The sequence below is a fragment of the Oncorhynchus gorbuscha genome, linkage group LG22, assembly GCF_021184085.1.
Source record: "Oncorhynchus gorbuscha isolate QuinsamMale2020 ecotype Even-year linkage group LG22, OgorEven_v1.0, whole genome shotgun sequence".
Classification (NCBI taxonomy): domain Eukaryota; kingdom Metazoa; phylum Chordata; class Actinopteri; order Salmoniformes; family Salmonidae; genus Oncorhynchus; species Oncorhynchus gorbuscha.
In genome coordinates, this window is record NC_060194.1 from 17,647,077 (window position 1) to 17,666,940 (window position 19,864).

General features: G+C 42.5%; 1 protein-coding gene across 1 annotated transcript in view; it reads left to right on the forward strand.

Annotated features, from left to right (window-relative positions):
* Positions 1-19,464, forward strand: part of LOC124009730 (double-stranded RNA-specific editase B2-like) — a 35,237-nt gene extending 15,773 nt beyond the window's left edge. The window contains exons 2-10 of the mRNA XM_046321854.1: positions 7,334-7,423; positions 7,646-8,805; positions 11,517-11,631; positions 13,132-13,300; positions 15,236-15,387; positions 15,581-15,749; positions 16,018-16,199; positions 16,567-16,748; positions 17,810-19,464. Of these exons, the coding sequence (XP_046177810.1) occupies positions 7,334-7,423; positions 7,646-8,805; positions 11,517-11,631; positions 13,132-13,300; positions 15,236-15,387; positions 15,581-15,749; positions 16,018-16,199; positions 16,567-16,748; positions 17,810-17,992 (2,402 nt within the window). The 3' untranslated portion in view covers positions 17,993-19,464. The remainder of the gene's footprint in view (positions 1-7,333; positions 7,424-7,645; positions 8,806-11,516; positions 11,632-13,131; positions 13,301-15,235; positions 15,388-15,580; positions 15,750-16,017; positions 16,200-16,566; positions 16,749-17,809) is intronic.
* The last annotated feature ends 400 nt before the right edge of the window (positions 19,465-19,864 follow it).

The following is a 19,864-nucleotide window of genomic DNA, read 5'->3' on the forward strand; positions in this document are numbered from 1 at the left end:
TGATTGACAGCTCTTTGTCTATTAGCAGAAAATCATTGATAAAACAAAAGAACAAACTGCCCGGCTGTCCGTACATTCTGTACACATCTAGGAGACAACTAGGTTACATAGAACTAGTCAGATTGGCAGATTTCTTTTAACGGATTCCATTAAAAGGATGCCCCTGTGTGGAATATTCTGGTCTTATCTGCCACACCTTTCAATTATTCCAGTTTTCTAAGCATTCCCTCTCTGTGTTTGTTTTAATAATAATAATAATATATGCCATTTAGCAGATGCTTTTATCCAAAGCGACTTACAGTCATGTGTGCATACATTCTACGTATGGGTGGTCCCGGGGATCGAACCCACTACCCTGGCGTTACAAGCGCCATGCTCTACCAACTGAGCTTCAGCCAGCAGAAATCTAATCGACTTTCAGCTTTACTCATCAGATTTGCATTGTTACCATGAAAGTGTTTACTTCAGTCCACACTGAATAAAAATTTAAACCCAACATGCCACAATTTCAAAGATGTTACAGATCTGAAGTTACAGTTCATGTAAGGAAATCAGTCAATTCATGAGGCCCTAATCTATGGATTTCATGACTGGGAATGCAGATATAGTGCATTCGGAAAGTATTCAGACCCCTTGACTTTTTCCACATTTTGTTACATTACAGCCTTATTATAAAATGGATTAAATCGCTTTTTTTCCCTCAGCAATCTACACTCAATACCCCATAATAACAAAGCAAAAACAGGTTTTTCTGAAATTTTGCAAATGTATGTAAAAAATCTGAAATATCACGTTTATATAAGTATTCAGACCCTTTACTCAGTACTTTGTTGAAGAACCTTTGGCAGCAGTTACAGCCTCAAGTCTTCTTCGGTATGACGCTACAAGTACGAGCTTGTACTTTGCGCCATTCATCTTTCCCTCGAGTCCCTCCCGCTGAAAAACACAGCATAATGCTGCCACCACGATGCTCATCGTAAGAATGATTCCAGGTTTCCTCCAGACGTGACGCTTGGCATTCAGGCCAAAGAGTTCAATCTTGGTTTCATCAGACCAGTGGGCTGTCATGTGCCTTTTACTGAGGAGTGGCTTCCGTCTGGCCACTCTGCCATAAAGGCCTGATTGGTGGAGTGCTGCAGAGATGGTTGTCCTTCTGGAAGGTTCTCCCATCTCCACATAGGAACTCTGGAGCTCTGTCAGAGTGACCATCGGGTGCTTGGTCACCTCCCTGACCAAGGCCTTCTCCCCCGATTGCTCAGTTTGGCCGGGTGGCCAGCTCTAGGAAGAGTCTAGGTAGTTCCAAGCTTCTTCCATTTAACTTCTTATGGCTGGGGGCACTATTGAGTAGCTTGGATGAATAAGGTGCCCAGAGTAAACGCCTGCTCCTCAGTCCCAGTTGCTAATATATGCATATTATTAGTATATTTGATTAGAAAACACTCTGAAGTTTCTAAAACTGATTGAATGTCTGTGAGTATAACAGAACTCATATGGCAGGCAAAAACCTGAGAAAAAATCCAACCAGGAAGTGGGAAATCTGAGGTTGGTCGATTTTCAACTCATTCCCTATTGAAGATACAGTGAGATATTAGTCATGTTGCACTTCCTAAGGCTTCCACTAGATGTAAACAGTCTTTAGAAACGTGTTTGAGGCTTCTACTATAAAGGAGGGGCTCATAAGGGTTCTTTGAGTCAGTGGTCTGGCAGAGAGCCACGAGCTGGTCACACGCATTCACATGAGAGGTAGATCGCGTTCCGTTGCTTTTCTGAAGACAAAGGAATTCTCTGGTTGGAACATTATTGAAGATTTATGTTAAAAACGTCTTAAAGATTGATTCTATACATTGTTTGACATGTTTCTACGGACTGTAACGGAACCTTTTGACATTTCATCTGCTTCTAGTGAACGCGCTTCGTGACTTTGGATTTGTTTACAAAATGTGCTAACAAAAGTAGCTATTTGGACATAAATGATGGATGATGGAGATTATCGAACAAATCAAACATTTATTGTGGAACTGGAATTCCTGGGAGTGCATTCTGGTGAAGATCATCAAAGGTAAGTGAATATTTATAATGTTATTTCTGACTCCTGTTGACTGCACAATATGGCGGATATCTTGTTGGCTTGTTGCGTCTCTGAGCGCCGTACTCAGATTATTGCATGGTTTGCTTTTTCTGTAAAGCTTTTTTTATTTTTTTTATCTGACACTGCGGTTGTATTAAGGAGAAGTTTGTATAACACTTGTATTTTCATCAACATTTATAATGAGTATTTTTGTAAATTGATGTGGCTCTCTGCAAAATCACTGGATGTTTTTGGAACTATTGAACATAACGCGCCAATGTATACTGAGATTTTTTTTATATAAATATGAACTTTATCGAACAAAACATACATGTATTGTGTAACATGAAGTCCTATGAGTGTCATCTGATGAAGATCATCAAAGGTTAGTGATTCATTCTATCTCTATTTCTGATTTTTGTGACTCCTCTCTTTGGCTGGAAAAATGGCTGTGTTTTTCTGTGACTTGGCTCTTACCTAGCATAATCGTTTGTGCTGCTTTCGCTGTGAAGCCTATTTGAAATCGGACACTGTGGTGGGATTAACAACAAGATTGCCTTTAAAATGGTATAAGATACTTGTATGTTTTAGGAATTTTAGTTTTGAGATTTCTGTTGTTTTGAATTTGGCGCCCTGCACTTTCACTGGCTGTTGTCATATCGATCCCGTTAACGGGATCTCAGCCCTAATAAGTTTTTAAGAATGATGGAGGCCACTGTGTTTTTATAAATTTGCTCAAATTTGCTTTGTCATAATGGGTTTTGTGTGTAGATTTAATCCATTTTCAGAATAAGAGTGTAACAACAAAATGTGGAAAAAGTCAAGGCGTCTGAATATGTACCGAATGCACTGTATGTACATTATATGAATCTATATCCAACCCTCTTCCATCATGACAAAAACTATTTGGAGTTGACATAATGGTTGCGTAATATACTCTAATGTGGGTTAACACATTGCCACAGGATCCCCAGAGAGAGATGTTTTTTAATATAGATAGATTTAGAGTTAGACAAACTTACATTTTTTGGGAGGGACATATTCAGGATGCTACCCTAAACAACATAACTTTCACTCCAAATCAAAACTCCAAACCTACAACATGATTTTGGATGGAATTACTTGGAATGCTTCTTACACTCAAGGATTATTATTCCCAAACTATACATCAAATGCTCTGGCAAACAAGCAGAGACCTTAAAACCCCGTCTAGTCTGGAGTTGTGTGAGTAATGCTTAGTCTGAAGCATTTTTTTTACTTTCAAAAGCCAAGAAGAAAAAATACATTACAATTATATATTTTACTTAATAAGGACTGAATGCTCAGGCTACCAAGCTATGCTAGGACAAAGAGATACAACTTCAATTAGCACTGACGTGTGAAGCGAGAGGTGTCGAAGCCTTTGATCCCAACAAATGGCAGGCTACCCCACCCAGATCAAGAGGCCTTGAAGCCCCTTCCTGCTGTCCAAAGACCATCCACTGGAATTTTCTACACGAAATCTGCCTCCAGAAATAAAGCTTCTCCCAAGTGGGTGTGACACCTACTCCCATTGCCTGCTGCACTGCTGCTTGGATTCCACCTGGCTGATATGTTCATCGTCTGCCCTTGGCAGTCTCCCACTGTCTGGGTCCCCCCCCCCCCCCCCCATGCACTGTTGGGTCGAGTGACCCAAATTAAATATTTGATTTTTTTGTTGTGCATTTTGCTATTTTGCTATTTGCCTCATGACTCCTGCAATCTTTGTTAACTACGAACTTTCTTTACCCAACCGTGGGACAGACTTTTGGCCTCCCATACCATTCTAAACACCTCTCGTCGGCTTTGGATTCATGTTACCTGATACAATTGCTGTACACTATGATCTTGTTGCCATCTGATACACATTCAGATGTCATAAATCAGCACTGCAGAGCTCTCCCTGTACTATGCCGTGCCTTGATTGCATTACTGTTGATGATATCTGGAAATGTGCATGTACACCCTGGCCAATCTACTGTTGCTAGCCCCAATTCTGAGTTGTGCTCTAATATCTGCTTCACTGATTTCTGCTCCTGTAAAAGCCTGCGTTTTCTGACGTTAACACTAGAAGCGTATTACCTAAAATGGATCAATTGAAAGTGTGGGTTCAGAGCTCCAATCGAGATGTGTTGGTCATTACTGAGACGTGGTTAATTAAGGAAGAGTGTTTTGAATACTGATGTTAACCTTTCTTGTTATAACCTTTTTTGGCAAGACAGATCTTCCAAAGGTGGGGGAGTGGCAATCTTTTTCCAAGGATCACCTTCAGTGCTCGGTTATCTCCACCAAGTCTGTCCGCAAACAATTTGATTTGCTGGTTTTAAGTATTAAACTTTCAAATAGCTCTTTGTTGACTGTTGCTGGGTGCTATCGTCCTCCATCAGCACCAGCCTGGACCCTACCTGCCCTAAGTTCTCTCCTGGCCCCTTACACTAAGTTCAAATTTGTCCTGCTTGGTGACCTAAACTGGAACATGCTTAAACCACCAGACCAAGTCCTAAAGCAAGTCCTCTGTAAAATGGTATATAATCAGCTTGATCCCCTCTGTCGAAGACGCTTGGACCTTCTTTTTGATATTTTCAGTGGTATTATTAACAAACGCCCCCATAAAGAAAATGAGAATTAAAAACAGGTTCAGCCCCTGGTTCGACTGTGATCTTGCAGAGTTAATAATATAATAATAATAAATAATAATAATAATAATATATGCCATTTAGCAGACGCTTTTATCCAAAGCGACTTACAGTCATGTGTGCATACATTCTACGTATGGGTGGTCCCGGGGATCGAAGTTACTCCACCTCAAGAGTTGCATTTGGCGAAAGGCTCTGCACACGCATACTCAGGCTGACTGGCTCTCGTTCAGGCAAAGGAGAAATAATTGCACTCATGCTATCCGGAAGGCCAAAGTTAGTTACTTTAAGGAGCAGTTCTCTCTCTGTGGGTCTAACCCCGAGAAGTTCTGGAAAACGGTTAAAGACCTGGAGAATAAACCCTCCTCCTCATAGCTGCCCATGTCCCTTAATGTTGATGATGTGCTTATTACTGACAAGAAGCACATGGCTGAGCTCTTTAATCACCATTTCATTAAGTCAGGATTCCTTTTTGAATCAGACATGCCTCCTGCCCATCCAACATTTCCTCATCTCCCACCCCTTTTAATGCAACTATCCCCGATGCTTCTCCCTCTTTTTCCCCTGCCCCGCTACGAAGTTTCTCCCAGCAGGGAGTCACTGAGTCCGAAGTGCTAGAGGAGCTCCTGAAACGTGACCCCAAAAAAACATCTGGGTCAGATGGTTTAGACCCTTTCTTCTTTAAGGTTGCTGCCCCTATCATCGCCAAGCCTATCTCCAACCCTTTTAACCTGTCTCTCCATTGTTTGGAAGGCAGCCACGGTTCATCCTTTATTTAAAGGGGGAGATCAAGCTGATTCTAACTGTTATAGGCCTATTTCTATTTTGCCCTGTTTATCAAAAGTGTTGGAAACACATGTCAATAATCAACTGACTGGCCTTCTTTATCTAAAGTATTCTCTCTGGGATTCAATCTGCTTAGGTTATGGATGTGTCACTGCAACCTTAAAGGTCCTCAATGATGTCGCCATTGCCCTTGATTCTAAGCAATGTTGTGCTGCTATTTTTATTGACTTGGCCAAAGCTTTTTATGCGGTAGACCATTCCATTCTGGTGGGCCGGCTAAGGAATATTGGTGTCTCTGATGGGTCTTTGACCTGGTTTGCTAACTACATCTCTCAAATAGTGCAGTGTATAAAGTCAGAAAATCTGCTGCCTCAGCCACTGCCTGTCACCAAGGGAGTACCCCAAGGCTCAATCCTAGGCCCCACGCTCTTCTCAATTTACATTAACAACTTAGCTCAGGCATGCAGATAATACAGTCTTATACTCAGCTGGCCCCTGCCCAGATGTTGTGTTAAATGCTCTACAACAAAGCTCTCTTAGTGTCCAACAACCTTTTCTAACCTTAACCTTGTTCTGAACACCTCCAAAACAAAGTTTATGTGGTTTGGTAAGAAGAATGCCCCTCTCCCCACAGGTGTGATTACTACCGCTGAGGGTTTAGAGCTAGAGGTAGTTCCCTCATATAAGTACTTGGGAGTATGGCTAGACGGTACACTGTCCTTCTCTCAGCACATATCAAAGCTGCAGGCTAAAGTTAAATCTAGACTTGGTTTCCTCTATCGTAATCGCTCCTCTTTCACCCCAGCTGCCAAACTAACCCTGATTCAGATGACCATCCTATGCTAGGTTATGGAGACATAATTTATAGATCGGCAGGTAAAGGTGCTCTCGAGTGGATGGATGCACTTTACCATTCAGCCATCTGATTTGCCACCAATGCTCCTCATAGGACACATCATTACACTCTATACTCTGTAAACTGGTCATCTCTGTATACCCGTCGCAAGACCCACTGGTTGATGCTTATTTATAAAACCCTCTTAGGCCTCACTCCCCACTATCTGAGGTATCTACTGCAACCCTCATCCTCCACATACAACACCCGTTTTGCCAATCACATTCTGTTAAAGGTCCCCAAATCACACACATCCCTGGGTCGCTTGTCTTTTCAGTTCGCTGCACCTAGTGACTGGAATGAGCTGCAACAAACACTCAAACTGGACAGTTTTATCTCAATCTCTTAATTCAAAGACTCAATCATGGACACTAACTGAGAGTTGTGGCTGCTTTGCGTGATGTATTGTTGTCTCTACCTTCTAGCCCTTTGTGCTGTTGTCTGTGCCAATAATGTTTGTACCATGTTTTGTGCTGCTACCATGTTGTGTTGCTACCATGTTATTGTCATGTTGTGTTGCTACCATGCTGCATTGTCATGTGTTGCTGCCTTGCTATGTTGTCGTCTTAGGTCTCTCTCTATGTAGTTTTGTGTTGTCTGTCTTGTCGTGATGTGTGTTTTGTCCTCCATTTATGTTTTTTTATTTTTTTAAAAAATGTATTTTCTTTATATATATATTTACATATTTATCTTTATTTTTATATTTAAATATTTTTTTATTTAATTTAATTTTATCCCAGTTCCCGTCCCCGCAGGAGGTCTTTTGCCTTTTGGTAGGCCGTCAATGCAAATAAGAATTTGTTCTTAACTGACTTGCCTTGTTAAATAAAAAAGAATAAATAAATACACATGTCTGGGGTTTCACATGGGGTTTTGTAATGTTTTGTGTGGATTCCCCAATAACTGTCTGTCTTTGTTGTTGTGTTTCAGAGAGAACCAGTATGCTGTCATCCTTCATCAGCCCTATGAAGATTAGAGATACTGGGACAACAACATCAAAAGACGATGGAGACACTTCAAGTAATTGATTCCTGTATTTCCCTTTCCATGCTATTCACTCACACCACATTTCAATCAGAGTAGCACACCAGCAATGTATCAGTTTATACTTTCAATTTACACCTTTTGCTAAGCTTTCCCATTTCGGTAGTTTGGCCTTTTCTTAAAAATCTCATCAACATAATGTGAAACTTAATAGTGGTTTCCTCAACTATGTTTGTTCTTGTCTTAATTGGGGAACAGATAGCAGCAGCGCTGAAGTGAAGGAGAATCGTCATAGCACAAACCAAGTGGACTATTCAACCATACGACAACCTGCACATCATCAACCAGCTCTTTACACTGACATCTCCAGAGAGCTCCCCAGGACTACTGCTCTAAAGAGGAAGCAGCCATTTTTGGAAGGAAAAGACAGTCTTCTCTATGAACTCCAGTTGATCTGTAAGAGGACGGCCCATTGCTTTACATCAGATAGCGCCACGACTCCATCTGCACTGTCGGTTGAGGGAGGAGCATCACGCGGGAGTGACGCAGCCTGTCGGAAGACAATGAGGACTTCCTGGTCTGTCACAAAGAAGAACGCCCTGGTGCAGTTGAACGAGCTGAGACCAGGTCTACAGTATGAGATAGCATCCTGGACAGGGCCAGTTCACGCCCCTGTGTTCGCTGTAGGAGTAGAAGTGAACGGTCTCAGGTTCGAGGGCCGAGGCCCCACCAAGAAGAAGGCTAAGATGAGAGCAGCAGAGATGGCTCTTAGGTCCTTCATCCAGTTTCCCAATGCCCCTCAGGCTCACATCACCATGGGAAACCTCAACTTTATCAACACCACAGCACCAGCAGACTTCACCTCAGACCAGGCCGTTCTCATCCCTGACACGCTCTTCAAGGAGTTTGAGCCAGAAGCAAACGAAGACCAATTCCTTTACCACAGGACAGACGGAAAGGAGTTGCAATTTGAGGAGCCACCAGCGCAGGGAGATACACAACTCCTATACCACAGCCACAGGACAGGGGGAAAGGGACAGGAGTTGCTCTCCAGCATTTGTAACCATGGGAGACTAGTATGCCTGACCCTTGACCTGATGTCCTCAGCCAATCAGAAGAGGCAGAGGATCGGTTCCTCCATTGTTGAGGAGCTGAGGCCTGTGGCTCTGCTCAATGAGTTAAGGCCAGGCCTGAGGTACGTCTGCCTGATGGAGAGAGTGCGGGGCAGGCCGATCAGGAGCTTTGTGATGGCATTGAGGGTGGATGGAAGGATATTTGAGGGCTGTGGGCGCAGTAAGAGACTGGCTCAAGCCCAGGTAGCTACCTCAGCCCTACAGGACCTGTTTAACATCAGTCTGGGGCCTGAGACTAGCATCAGTCGTACTGCCAGCTGGGCCAAGAGCTCTCAGCTACCTCAGGTGGGTACCTTACCTTCACTGACTTACTGTATGAGTTCTGAGTTTAACCATATTCCTAACTCTGTTTTGTCTAGCTATGGGGGAGAATTCTTCGATCTCAATGAATTTTTAATGAATTAATTTTGCAATCAGTACCAAGCTTTGCCTGCTGTTCAATGGCTCTCCTAAAACAATGACAATGTTGAGATGCAGTGTTTCAATTTGCTGTAATTTGGATATAACAATCACAGTGCATCATGTTTTTGATTCCTCCATTTCATTCACATCCTCATTGAAGTGCCCAGGTCGAACAGGGTTATTGAACATGCCCCGTCCATTGCCTCTGTAGCTGCAGCATTACCATCCATCCCATCTTCTAAATGGTCATACTGAATATATCTAAGAGGGGCTCAGACTACCAAATGGAGTGTATCGTATCAATATGCATTTCATGTCCAGGAGCCTCAGGACTAAACGCTATCCTGGCTTGCATGCCCAACCACAGCAGCTTCACAACCCTGTTATGTCTGTCTGGCCTCAGAAAATCTGCTCTTCATCTTTTGCCATACTTTAGAACAGTAGTATTCAGACTTTTTTCGTGGGGGCCAAAACTATTTTTGCCCGATGTTCTGAGGGCCAAATATTTTTACCAATAATTTCTTGTGACCCCACCCCACACCAAACCTTAAAATCGTTCAATTGCGGAACTCCCGGGTGGGGCAGTGGTTAAGGGCGCTCTGTGTTCACGCCCAGGCTCTGTCGTAACCGGCCGTGACCGGGAGGTCCGTGGGACAGCATCGTCCGGGTTAGAGAGGGTTTGGCCGGTAGGGAAATCCTTGTCTCATCACGCACCAGCGACTCCTGTGGCGGGCTGGGCGCAGTGCGCGTGAACCAAGGTTGCCAGTTGCACGGTGTTTCCTGGCGCTGAGTTAAGAAGCAGTGCGGCTTGGTTGGGTTGTGTATCGGAGGACGCATGACAAGATAGTAGCTCCTAAAACAATTGGATACCACGAAAAAGGGGTCAAATTAAAAAATAAGAATAATAATAAATCGTTCAATTGCAACAAATAACATTCATTGCATTCTTATAAAAATGAAAATAAACCAATAAATACATTTACTTAACAAACACTTTTTCTTTTCAAATGAGCTTTTCCAAAAACGTTTGAATAATCTGTACTCTTCTTTTTTTCCCTCCAAAAAATATGTTTTTTTTATATCTGCTTGCTCTGCCCTCATATTTAGTCTCACATTGAAGTGTTTTACCATTTTATTTTCAGGACAACCAGGGTTCAAGTAGAAGGCAATTGGACATTAACAGCTTTATTCATGAGTTGTATTGACAAGTGGCAATTAAAAAAAGGTCTGTCAAGCAAAAACCTGCGAAAAAAATACTTATAAGGAGGCCACAAGTACATACATTGTTTGCTCAGTGACAGCTGTGTGGATTTGGAGTTTGTTACAGCAACTGTGTGAACTTATTACAGTATTATAGACACAAGTCCTGGGATTTCCTATGACCTTCTATGTAGAAGAACCCCTTACCTTCTACATTTTACATTTTAGTCAATTAGCTTATCCAGAGCGAATTGCAATTAGTGCATTCTTGTTAAGATAGCTAGGTGAGACAACAACATATCTCAATCGTGTCAAGTACATTTTCCCTCAACAAAGTATTTATCAGCAAAATCAGTGCTTGTCGGGGGCGCCGGGAGAGTTATTTAAGATACTCTTCAAAGAGTACCTTCTAATGACTCTTGTGTGGCTTGTGATAGTGCAAAACAGGTGTCCCCGTGAGAGATGGATCACAAGAGGTTGTAGCTCAAACCGTTCGGACTTTCCATACATTTTTGTGGGATCCGCCATTGTCTCACAAACAAACACCCCTCTGGCTCAGCCCCTGTTAATCACACAGACGAGTGGTTGGTAATCAGCATATTCAGAATAAATAGGCGAATCCAATGCAACAACCCGGGAGTAAAACACACAATGTTTCAAAGGGGTTAGAAGTCCAAAATTCGCCGGTGTCACAGTGAGACTGTAGGGTGAACATTATCATCGCAGCATATTGGTGATCGAGGAGGAGCCCCAGACTGAAGGAGATGAAATGAAGAGGAGGTGTGAAGAGCATATTAATAACTATTTAATACGCTCATTGCGCATCATTGCGCATGAGCTTGTCCCATCGCCATTTAGACAATATCCTTTCCCCTTTCTAGTCATCTCTCCAAGCTTGATATCAGGGCACGGGTGGGATGATAACTTCAACGGTCATGTATCAATATATATTATATCAATTTAGTGGATGAGTTAGCCTTTTGTTTATTAGCTACTAAATATGGTCAACATAGTCTCATCATTCCCAGATATACTCTCAATATAATGCTAATCTAATATTGTATGTCTCAGGGAGAGTTGACAGAGAAGAAACCTCTGTCAGAGTCATTGAAAGCACTGCCACAGTGTGCTTCCCAAACGACACACTATATCCTATGTAATGCACTACTTTTGACCAAAACCCATATGGGACGCAGGCTTGCGGCACGTCCACCACACCTGATGACGCATGGCAACTATTACCTGGTTGTTTTGGTGACTGTGATATTGACTGAACAACTAACGGGCAAACGTCTGTTTGCTCTACTGTCTGTTTATGTAGATGTGAACACAGCTGTTATCTTGACCATTGCCTGTTTGATTAGGAAGTCATCCGATAACGTATGTGATTGCAGTGCTTTGCAGAGTCAATCTTCCACTTGGTGAGAGAGAAACACAGTCAGCTAGACTGTTACTGCCCTGCCTCCCACAGCCGTCACAAAGTACTGGCAGGCATCGTAATGACCAGAGGTAGGCAATGGACTCCGTCCAAACGGAACCCTATTCCCTGTACGTATATTAGTACTCTACTTTTAACCAGCTCGGGTCAAGTATTGCATTATATAGGGAACAGGGTGCCGTTTGGAAGGCAACCGTAATTACACTTTTCATTGACATTTAAATATTTTACAAGTCAAAATGAAAGAGAAATGGTGGATCTCTCTTTAATACAACTGTAGATACCAGCATCAAAATGTATGATACGTCGTAAATGATTCAAATGCCTTTGAATACAGGCCTTTATAGGCCTGCATGTGACATTCCCACATCAACAGTATGCCAGTCAACTGAGAGTGTATATCAGTTACTTCAGTTGAAGCCAGCATGGTTTGGTTATTCGCAAACCTGAACATCTAGGAAACTCTCATTAGACAGTAGAGCTCCTTGGATCTTACAGAATAACTAAGATGAGAGAGTGGGCAAAACCATAGAATTACAAGGAGTTCTATTCATTCTATTGCTATGGGCACAAGTATATCACAGGTATTGCCGTCCCAAAAGGCAGTGAATCCAATAGGAATCCCTCCCAGACTTTAATTCATATAGAATACCTCACAAGACAATAAGCAGTTGCTCAGCTTGCTCAGCAACACAAGATGCAACTTTATACCATCACCATTGATGAGATAAGACAGTCATTACATTCTTTGCAAATATTTCGTGCTGTGGTAAGACAACAACATAGCTGTTGGGTCTCACCTGGTTAAATAAAGGTTAAATAAATACATCAAATAGTAGGATACTGGTGTGTTATATTCTGTCCCATTAGTCATTTCTTACTCAGAATAATTTATTTAGCCATCTTAGTCTATTACAGTGAAATTTTAGCAGCGGTCTAAGGCCCAGCATCTCCGTGCTAGTGGTGTCACTACAGACCCTGGTTCAATCCCAGGCTGTATCACAACCAGCCGTGATCGGGAGTCCCATAGGGTGGTGCACAATTGGCCCAGTGTCGGGTTAGGGGAAGGTTTGACCAGGGTAGGACGTCATTGTAAAATAAGAATTGGTTCTTAACTGACTTGTCTAGTTAAATAAAGGATAAATAAAAAATGTAATTAGATGAAGTTGTTTGTAAGGACATTTCCTGTTTATGGCCAAATTACTGTAACTGATATCCCAAAAGACAACCGTTGGCATGCACCCTATTCTATTCCCTATGCAGTGCACTACTTTTGGCCAGGACCCATGGGCTCCAAAGTAGTAATAAAAAAATATTATTATATTATTATTATATTATTATTATTATTATTATATTATTATTATTCTTAATATATTATTATATTATTATTATTATTATATATTATTATATATTATATTATTATTATTATTATTATTAATAAAAGGCATTATATAGGGAATAGGGTACCATTTGGGACACGGACAACACTCTCAAATCTGTTGTATAAGTGTACTGTGCAGTTTTGTTTGATGTTGGTTAGTAAGAAACATTGTGTATTGTTCCCTGCCCAGGTTTTGACGTTAGGCGAGGCCAGGTGGTGTCTCTGGGGACAGGGACCAAGTGTTTCAGTGGAGTGTGTGTCAGTGACCAGGGATGGACGGTTAATGACTGCCATGCTGAGGTCATCACAAGGAGGGCTTTCCTCCGCTTTCTCTACACCCAACTGGAGCTCTTTCTCTGGTAATATACTGTATATTATAAACTGGGTGGTTTGTGCCCTGAATGCTGATTGGATGACAGCCATGGCATATCAGACCATATACCACGGGTATGACAAAACATTTATATTTACTGATCTAATTACATTGGTAACCAGTTTATAATAGCAATAAGGTGCCTTGGGGATTTGTGATATATGGCCAATATACCACGGCTAAGGGCTGTGTCCAGGCACTCCGTGTTGCGTAATATGTGAGAACAGCCCTTAGCCGTTGTATATTGGCCATATACCACACTCCTCGGCCCTTATTGCTTAATAATATACTATATACTGTACTGTAATATACTGTATATATACTGTCATATACTGCATCTTTACACAAGGGAATGCATCCCAAATGGTACCATATTTCCTATATAGTGCACTACTTTTGAACAGGTTTCTGTGCTCTGGTAAACATTGTGCACTATAAAGGGAATAGGGTGCCATTTGGGACAAGACCTCAACCGTGAGGACGAAGTTGAAGAATCTTTGCTTGTATACTTTTACATTGAAGTTGCAAGTGAAACATTTGATATCAGCTGTTACCTATCTGCACTGATATTTTGGTTCCATTTTAAAAAGAGCCACTTGTAAATGTTATTTTATGCCCGTTCCCCATCACTCAAGAATCAATTTTGATTCTTGATTAACACATCGTACTAAAAGCTTTGAATAACTAAACGTGTTCCCATCAACGTCAAGTGCACAAGGATGATTGAAGTATAGAAATGTTTAACATAAAACACCCTTTTCATCTCAAAATACACTACATGACCAAAAGCATGTGGACACCTACTCGTCGAACATCTCATTCCAAAATCATGGGCATTAATATGGAGTTGGAGTTTGCTGCTATAACAGCCTCCCCTCTTCTGGTAAGGCTTTCCACTAGATGTTGGAACATTGCTGCATGGACTTGCAGCAACTGATGTTGGACAATTAGGCCTGTTTCGCAGTCGGCATTTCAATTCATCCCAAAGGTTTTCGATGGGGTTGAGGTCAGGGCTCGGTGCAGGCCAGTCAAGTTCTTCCACACCGATATCGACAAACCATTTCTGTATTAACCTTGCTTGGGCACAGGGACATTGTCATGCTGAAACAGGAAAGGCCTTCCCCAAACTGTTGCCACAAAGTTGGATGCACAAAATGGTGTAGAATGTCATTGTATGCTGTAGTGTTAAGATTTCCCATCACTGGAACGAAGGGGCCTAGCCCAAACTATGAAAAACAACCCCAGACCATTATTCTTCCTCCACCAAACTTTACAGTTGGCACTATGAATCGAGGCAGGTAGCGTTCTCCTGGCATCCAACAAACCCAGATTCGTCCGTCGGAATGCCAGATGGTGAAGCGTGATTCATCACTCCAGAGAACACACTAACAGTTCTATTGCTGACGTTACTTCCAGAGGTAGTTTGGAACTTGGTAGTGAGTGTTGCATCCAAGGACAGATCATTTTTACTCGCTACATGCTTCAGCACTCTGCGGTCCTGTTCTGTGAAGCTGTGTGGCCTACCACTTCGCGGCTGAGCCGTTGTTGCTCCTAGACGTTTCCACTTCACAATAACAACACTTGCAGTTGACCGGAGCAGCTCTAGCAGGGTGGAAATTTGACGAACTGACTTGTTGGAAAGGTGACATCCCATGACTGTGCCACATTGAAAGTCACTGAGCTCTTCAGTAAGGCCATTCTACTGGCAATGTTTGTCTATGGAGATTGCAAGGGTGTTTTTGATTTTATACACTTGTCAGCAACGGTAGTGTCTGAAATAACCGAATCCACTAATTTGAAGGGGTGTCCACATACTTTTGTGTATATAGTGTAGATGTATCTGTGTGATTAGGCAACACGTGACAATTTATTTGAAAGTTCATACTCAGAATGATCAGAACAACATCATTTCCTTTATTAGTAACCGGCCAGACAGTTTGGAGCAGTCCATCTTTGTGCGAGACAAAGAGTCTGGGTACAGACTGAGAGATGGTATTCTGTTCCATATGTATGTGAGCTCATCGCCCTGTGGGGACGCACGCCTCAATTGCCCCTACGAGGTAACAGCTACACGTAAGAAATGTCAACATTTTTATTTCAATTTATATCATTCATACTCGCAGTCGACAAGACTGAATTAAGCGGAATCTACAGTTACATTAAACCAAGGTTTTAAAATGCTCTACTTTAAAAGGATTTGCCTGTACTGTGGTTCGTAGAGCAGGTTTGCATTTGTTGGTGCTGCATCAGTTGTCTATTCCCTCAGACCACAGCTGGCACAGATTTGTAAGGAAGTTACGCTGCCATCTGAGGATGAAGATGGAAGGCGGTGAGGGTACACTTCCTGTCAGCGTACGGAGAGCCAATCAGAAATGGGACAGGGGGTTGCCGAGGGAAGCTCCGGTCACCATGTCCTGCACAGATAAAATGGCCAGGTGAGCACCAGCTAGACAGTGACGACTTTCACTGAGTCACAAACGTATAACATACTGAACAAAGGGGGCTTGTCTCTCTCTCTTTGTTCCAATGGTAATGTTCCAGGCTTGTGTCTCAAATGGAACCATTTTCCCTATATAGTGCACTAACTGTGACCAGGACCCAGTGGCTCTGGTCAAAAGTAGGCACAATATAGGGAACAGGGTGCCATTTGGGACGCAGAACCTAGTCCTGCTTGATCTCTAGCCTTATTGCTTGTATCTCCAGGTGGAATGTTCTAGGTCTCCAGGGCTCTCTCCTGTCTCACCTGGTGGAGCCAGTGTACCTCCACAGCCTCACTGTGGGCAGCCTGTGCCACACGGGTCACCTGGGAAGGACCATGGCACGACGCATGGGGCACATCAGCCCCACGTCCTCCTCCTATAGACACAACAGGCTACTCCTTGGCTGTAAGTCACCCAGATCTAAGAGATGATAACATGATATGGTTACTTCAGATACAGTATTTAGTCCATTACTTGTCCAGGAATCATTTGGCAGTAACCCAGGGTTAGAGACCTGACAAAGAGAAATGTTAGGAGGAAGAAAGGTCATGAGGTCATTCTGTTACCTTGCCTGGTGGAGAGGTATGTTGAGGACCACCTGAGTGTGAAGGATAAACACCTTGTTCCTCCAGATGGTCCTCGTGGTCCTGTCTCTTCCACTATGCCTCTGTGCTGGCTCATGATGTGGTATCTGAAGAGTGCATGTTAAGTACGTACCTGTACCTCTCTGCTCTCCTTCCTGACCCCAGTCTGGTCTCTGTGTGGTCTCCAGGCCTCAGCAGCAGTGAGGGTCGGCAGCCAGGGAAGTCCCCCAGGTTCAGTGTGAACTGGAGTGCTGGAGACGGGGAGCTGGAGGTGCTGGATACCTCTACAGGCAGGAGGAAAGGCTCAGGGACACCATCCAGACTCTGCAAGAGATCCCTCTTCACTCGTTGGGAGAGACTACACCATGAGGTTAGTCATGAAGAGGGGGAGCTATTCAGTATGCTTTACCTAGAACCCGTGGAGGCTGGTGAGAGAAGTACGGCTCATAGTAATAGCTGGAATGGCAAAAATAGAAGGGTATCAAACAGGATTCCACATTACTGTGAGACTGTCCTCTGAGCCACCAGCCACCACTGCCTGCAACCCACACTGGCAACCCTGAGTCCACACTTTGATACTTCTGTTTTACAATGCCATCCATTGATACTTCCATTATGCTGTAAGCAGAAGCTCTAATGTATGTGTTGGAACTAAGGCATGTGGTCTTTCGTATTACTGCAGTGAGGAGAGAGGTATTAACAAACTATTTGCCTACTGCTGACAGTGGAAAAGGCCAAACTTACAATGGAGATGCCATCCATCTTCGTTCAATTGCACTCTGCTGGCTCACCAAGCATTTCTGTCTCCATTTAACACTCCTCATTATGAATATGTTTTTAAAGTACAGTTACATTTCCACTGTGAAATTAAATATGTATGCAGGTGCGTTCCATTGTTCCAAATGTCAGTGGTTCCATTTTGATGACAGTAGAGAGTCATAATTATTTATTTAGAAAAGCATTTGAATAGCAGAAAAGGCTTCCTGCACTCAGTATCACATGCAAGAATAAATAGTCATCTACTATACATCCTGGCTGTACTCCATTAAACATGTGTGAGAGAGAGAGGTAGAGAGAGAGAGAGAGAGAGAGAGAGAGAGAGAGAGAGAATATAAAGAGATAGAGAGAGAGATGTTCAGAGAGAGAGAGAGTCTCTAGAAAGGCTGAGAGAGAGAGAGAGAGAGAGAGAGAGAGAGAGAGAGAGAGAGAGAGAAGAGAGAGGAGAGAGAGAGAGAGAGAGAGAGAGAGAGAGAGAGAGAGAGAATATCAAGCATAGCCCGTGGAATGTTAATTTGTTTGGTGAGATGTAAATGGGGGAAGATAGCCCAGCTGTTGAAGTTTGCAATTTGGGTTGGCTCATTAGTTTTTATTCTGTCTGGGTGGTGTTTTATTAACCCAAGCCTTTCCTATTGTTGCTGTCTCTCTCCTCAGCTGAGCAGGCCAGGACAAGTGTTGGGTGACGAGAAGGCCATAAAGACGTACTGTGGAGCTAAGATGACAGCGGGGGCCTACCAGAGAGCCAAGCAGAAGTTTGTCCTCTCACTGCAGGAGGCAGGCCTGGGCATCTGGAACAGGAAACCACCAGAACAGGAGCACTTCCAGAGCAGCCTGTAAGGGGTTCACACACTCACATGCGCTCTTCCTATCATGGTCACTAAGACCACAGAGGTCCTATAACAATGTTACCATGATAGGGACATCACATGTACAGGTAACCCGCCAAAATAATGGAAACATTTGAGTAAATGAAGGATACAATGTATATTGACAGCCGAGTTAATTAAGCCGTTAATATTCTATAATGCTTAGGGTCATGTATAGAAATGCTGGAGGAGGAAAGCATGGATTATCAACTAGATTCAGCCGTGGGCGGAACAGGGGGGCGGAACATAATTACAGATAATTTCTAGGCAAATTGACCATAAGAAGCCCAAAACAGATCTATTTGACTAAAACATAGTCATTTCAAACCTTGCTTACATTTTTATACGATCATGTATCTCTCTATGATGCGACGGAATACTTAGAAACACATTTCCCAAATTAGAATCACTTTTGACTGATTTCCTGGTGCTTTTACAGTTTTTTTTTATGTCCAACAATGAAAAACCCTAGAGGTCTTCTCAGGTCCAAAAATGTGGACATGGACACGAACGGACAGATCATAAATTATTTAAAGGACCCGAACCTGACAACAATCAGACATGAGCATAAATGGACCCCACAACACCCAGACCTAGACCTGACCTGTACCCTAACAGTTCCTGATCTAGACCAGACCCCTGATTGGACCAGAGCAACTAAGTTGCTCTTCTGGTTAACAAATAGGCCTTTATATGTTGGCTAGGCCTTCTGTAAGTCAATAAACTCACATTATAAGTGTAAAATAAATATGCTATAGGCTATGCAGAGCCATTCGGGTCAACGTGGGTCTATCAGCTGTAGTACCTAGACCCAAACCCGATGACAATCAAACAGGACCCAAGGGAAAAGTTATAATTCTGGACCGCGGTCGGGTATCGGGTATTTGTTTTCGGGTACACCCATGAAGACCTGTACTATAACCCTATTGGATGACAATGCACAGGGCACGAGTGGTTACTGAATTGTTTGATGAGCATGAAAACAATGTAAACCATATGCCATGGCCATCTCAGTCACCAGATTTCAACCCAATTGAACAATTATGGGAGATTCTGGAGCAGCACCTGAGACAGCGTTTACCACCAGCAAATTATGGCATTTCTTGTGTTGGGGTTTCCTTTATTTTGGCAGTGTGAAGTGAGTGTGTGAGGGAATTTGGCTAGCTAAAGTTCCCTGGATTGCTTCTGTGCACTATTTGCTTATCTATAATGAATTTGTAGTCCTGCTTTCATTCCGCCTCCTCTGTGCAATCATATAACAATAGTAGCCCAAAGATGATCCCATTTCCCCTTTAGTAATCAGTCATCCACACCTGTTGAGTTACTCACTTGAGCTCCCCTTATTTTTGGTGTCTCCTTGCAATGCAAACGACATTTCCTTTCAACCATTCTGTCATGTATTGTCATGTTCATTTTTTACATGGAATGTTATTAAATAGTTTTGAGAGAAAATTGTCATTGTAGTACTGGGGAGTCAGTAGACTATAGTATGTGACTGGCTATAGTATGTGAAACTGGTCATGAGAAACATGAAAGAGCAGTGACATCTAGTGGCTCAAAGAATACATTTCAAGTTGACAGTAATTTACTCATTTCTATTTTATTTTATCTACATTACAATTGGACATAGACATGTCATATAGCTCATTTAAATTAATTAATGTATTTCCTCTTTCTGCAAGCAACTTTATTGCTAGATATATATTTCTACAGATATATATTTCTACACAAAAGACATCTCTGCACAACACCATCTCACAGAAAAACGACAATGCAAATAGTAATGTCAAAGTATTTTGTATCAATATCATTGAATATCAAATGTAAAATAGTCATTACTATT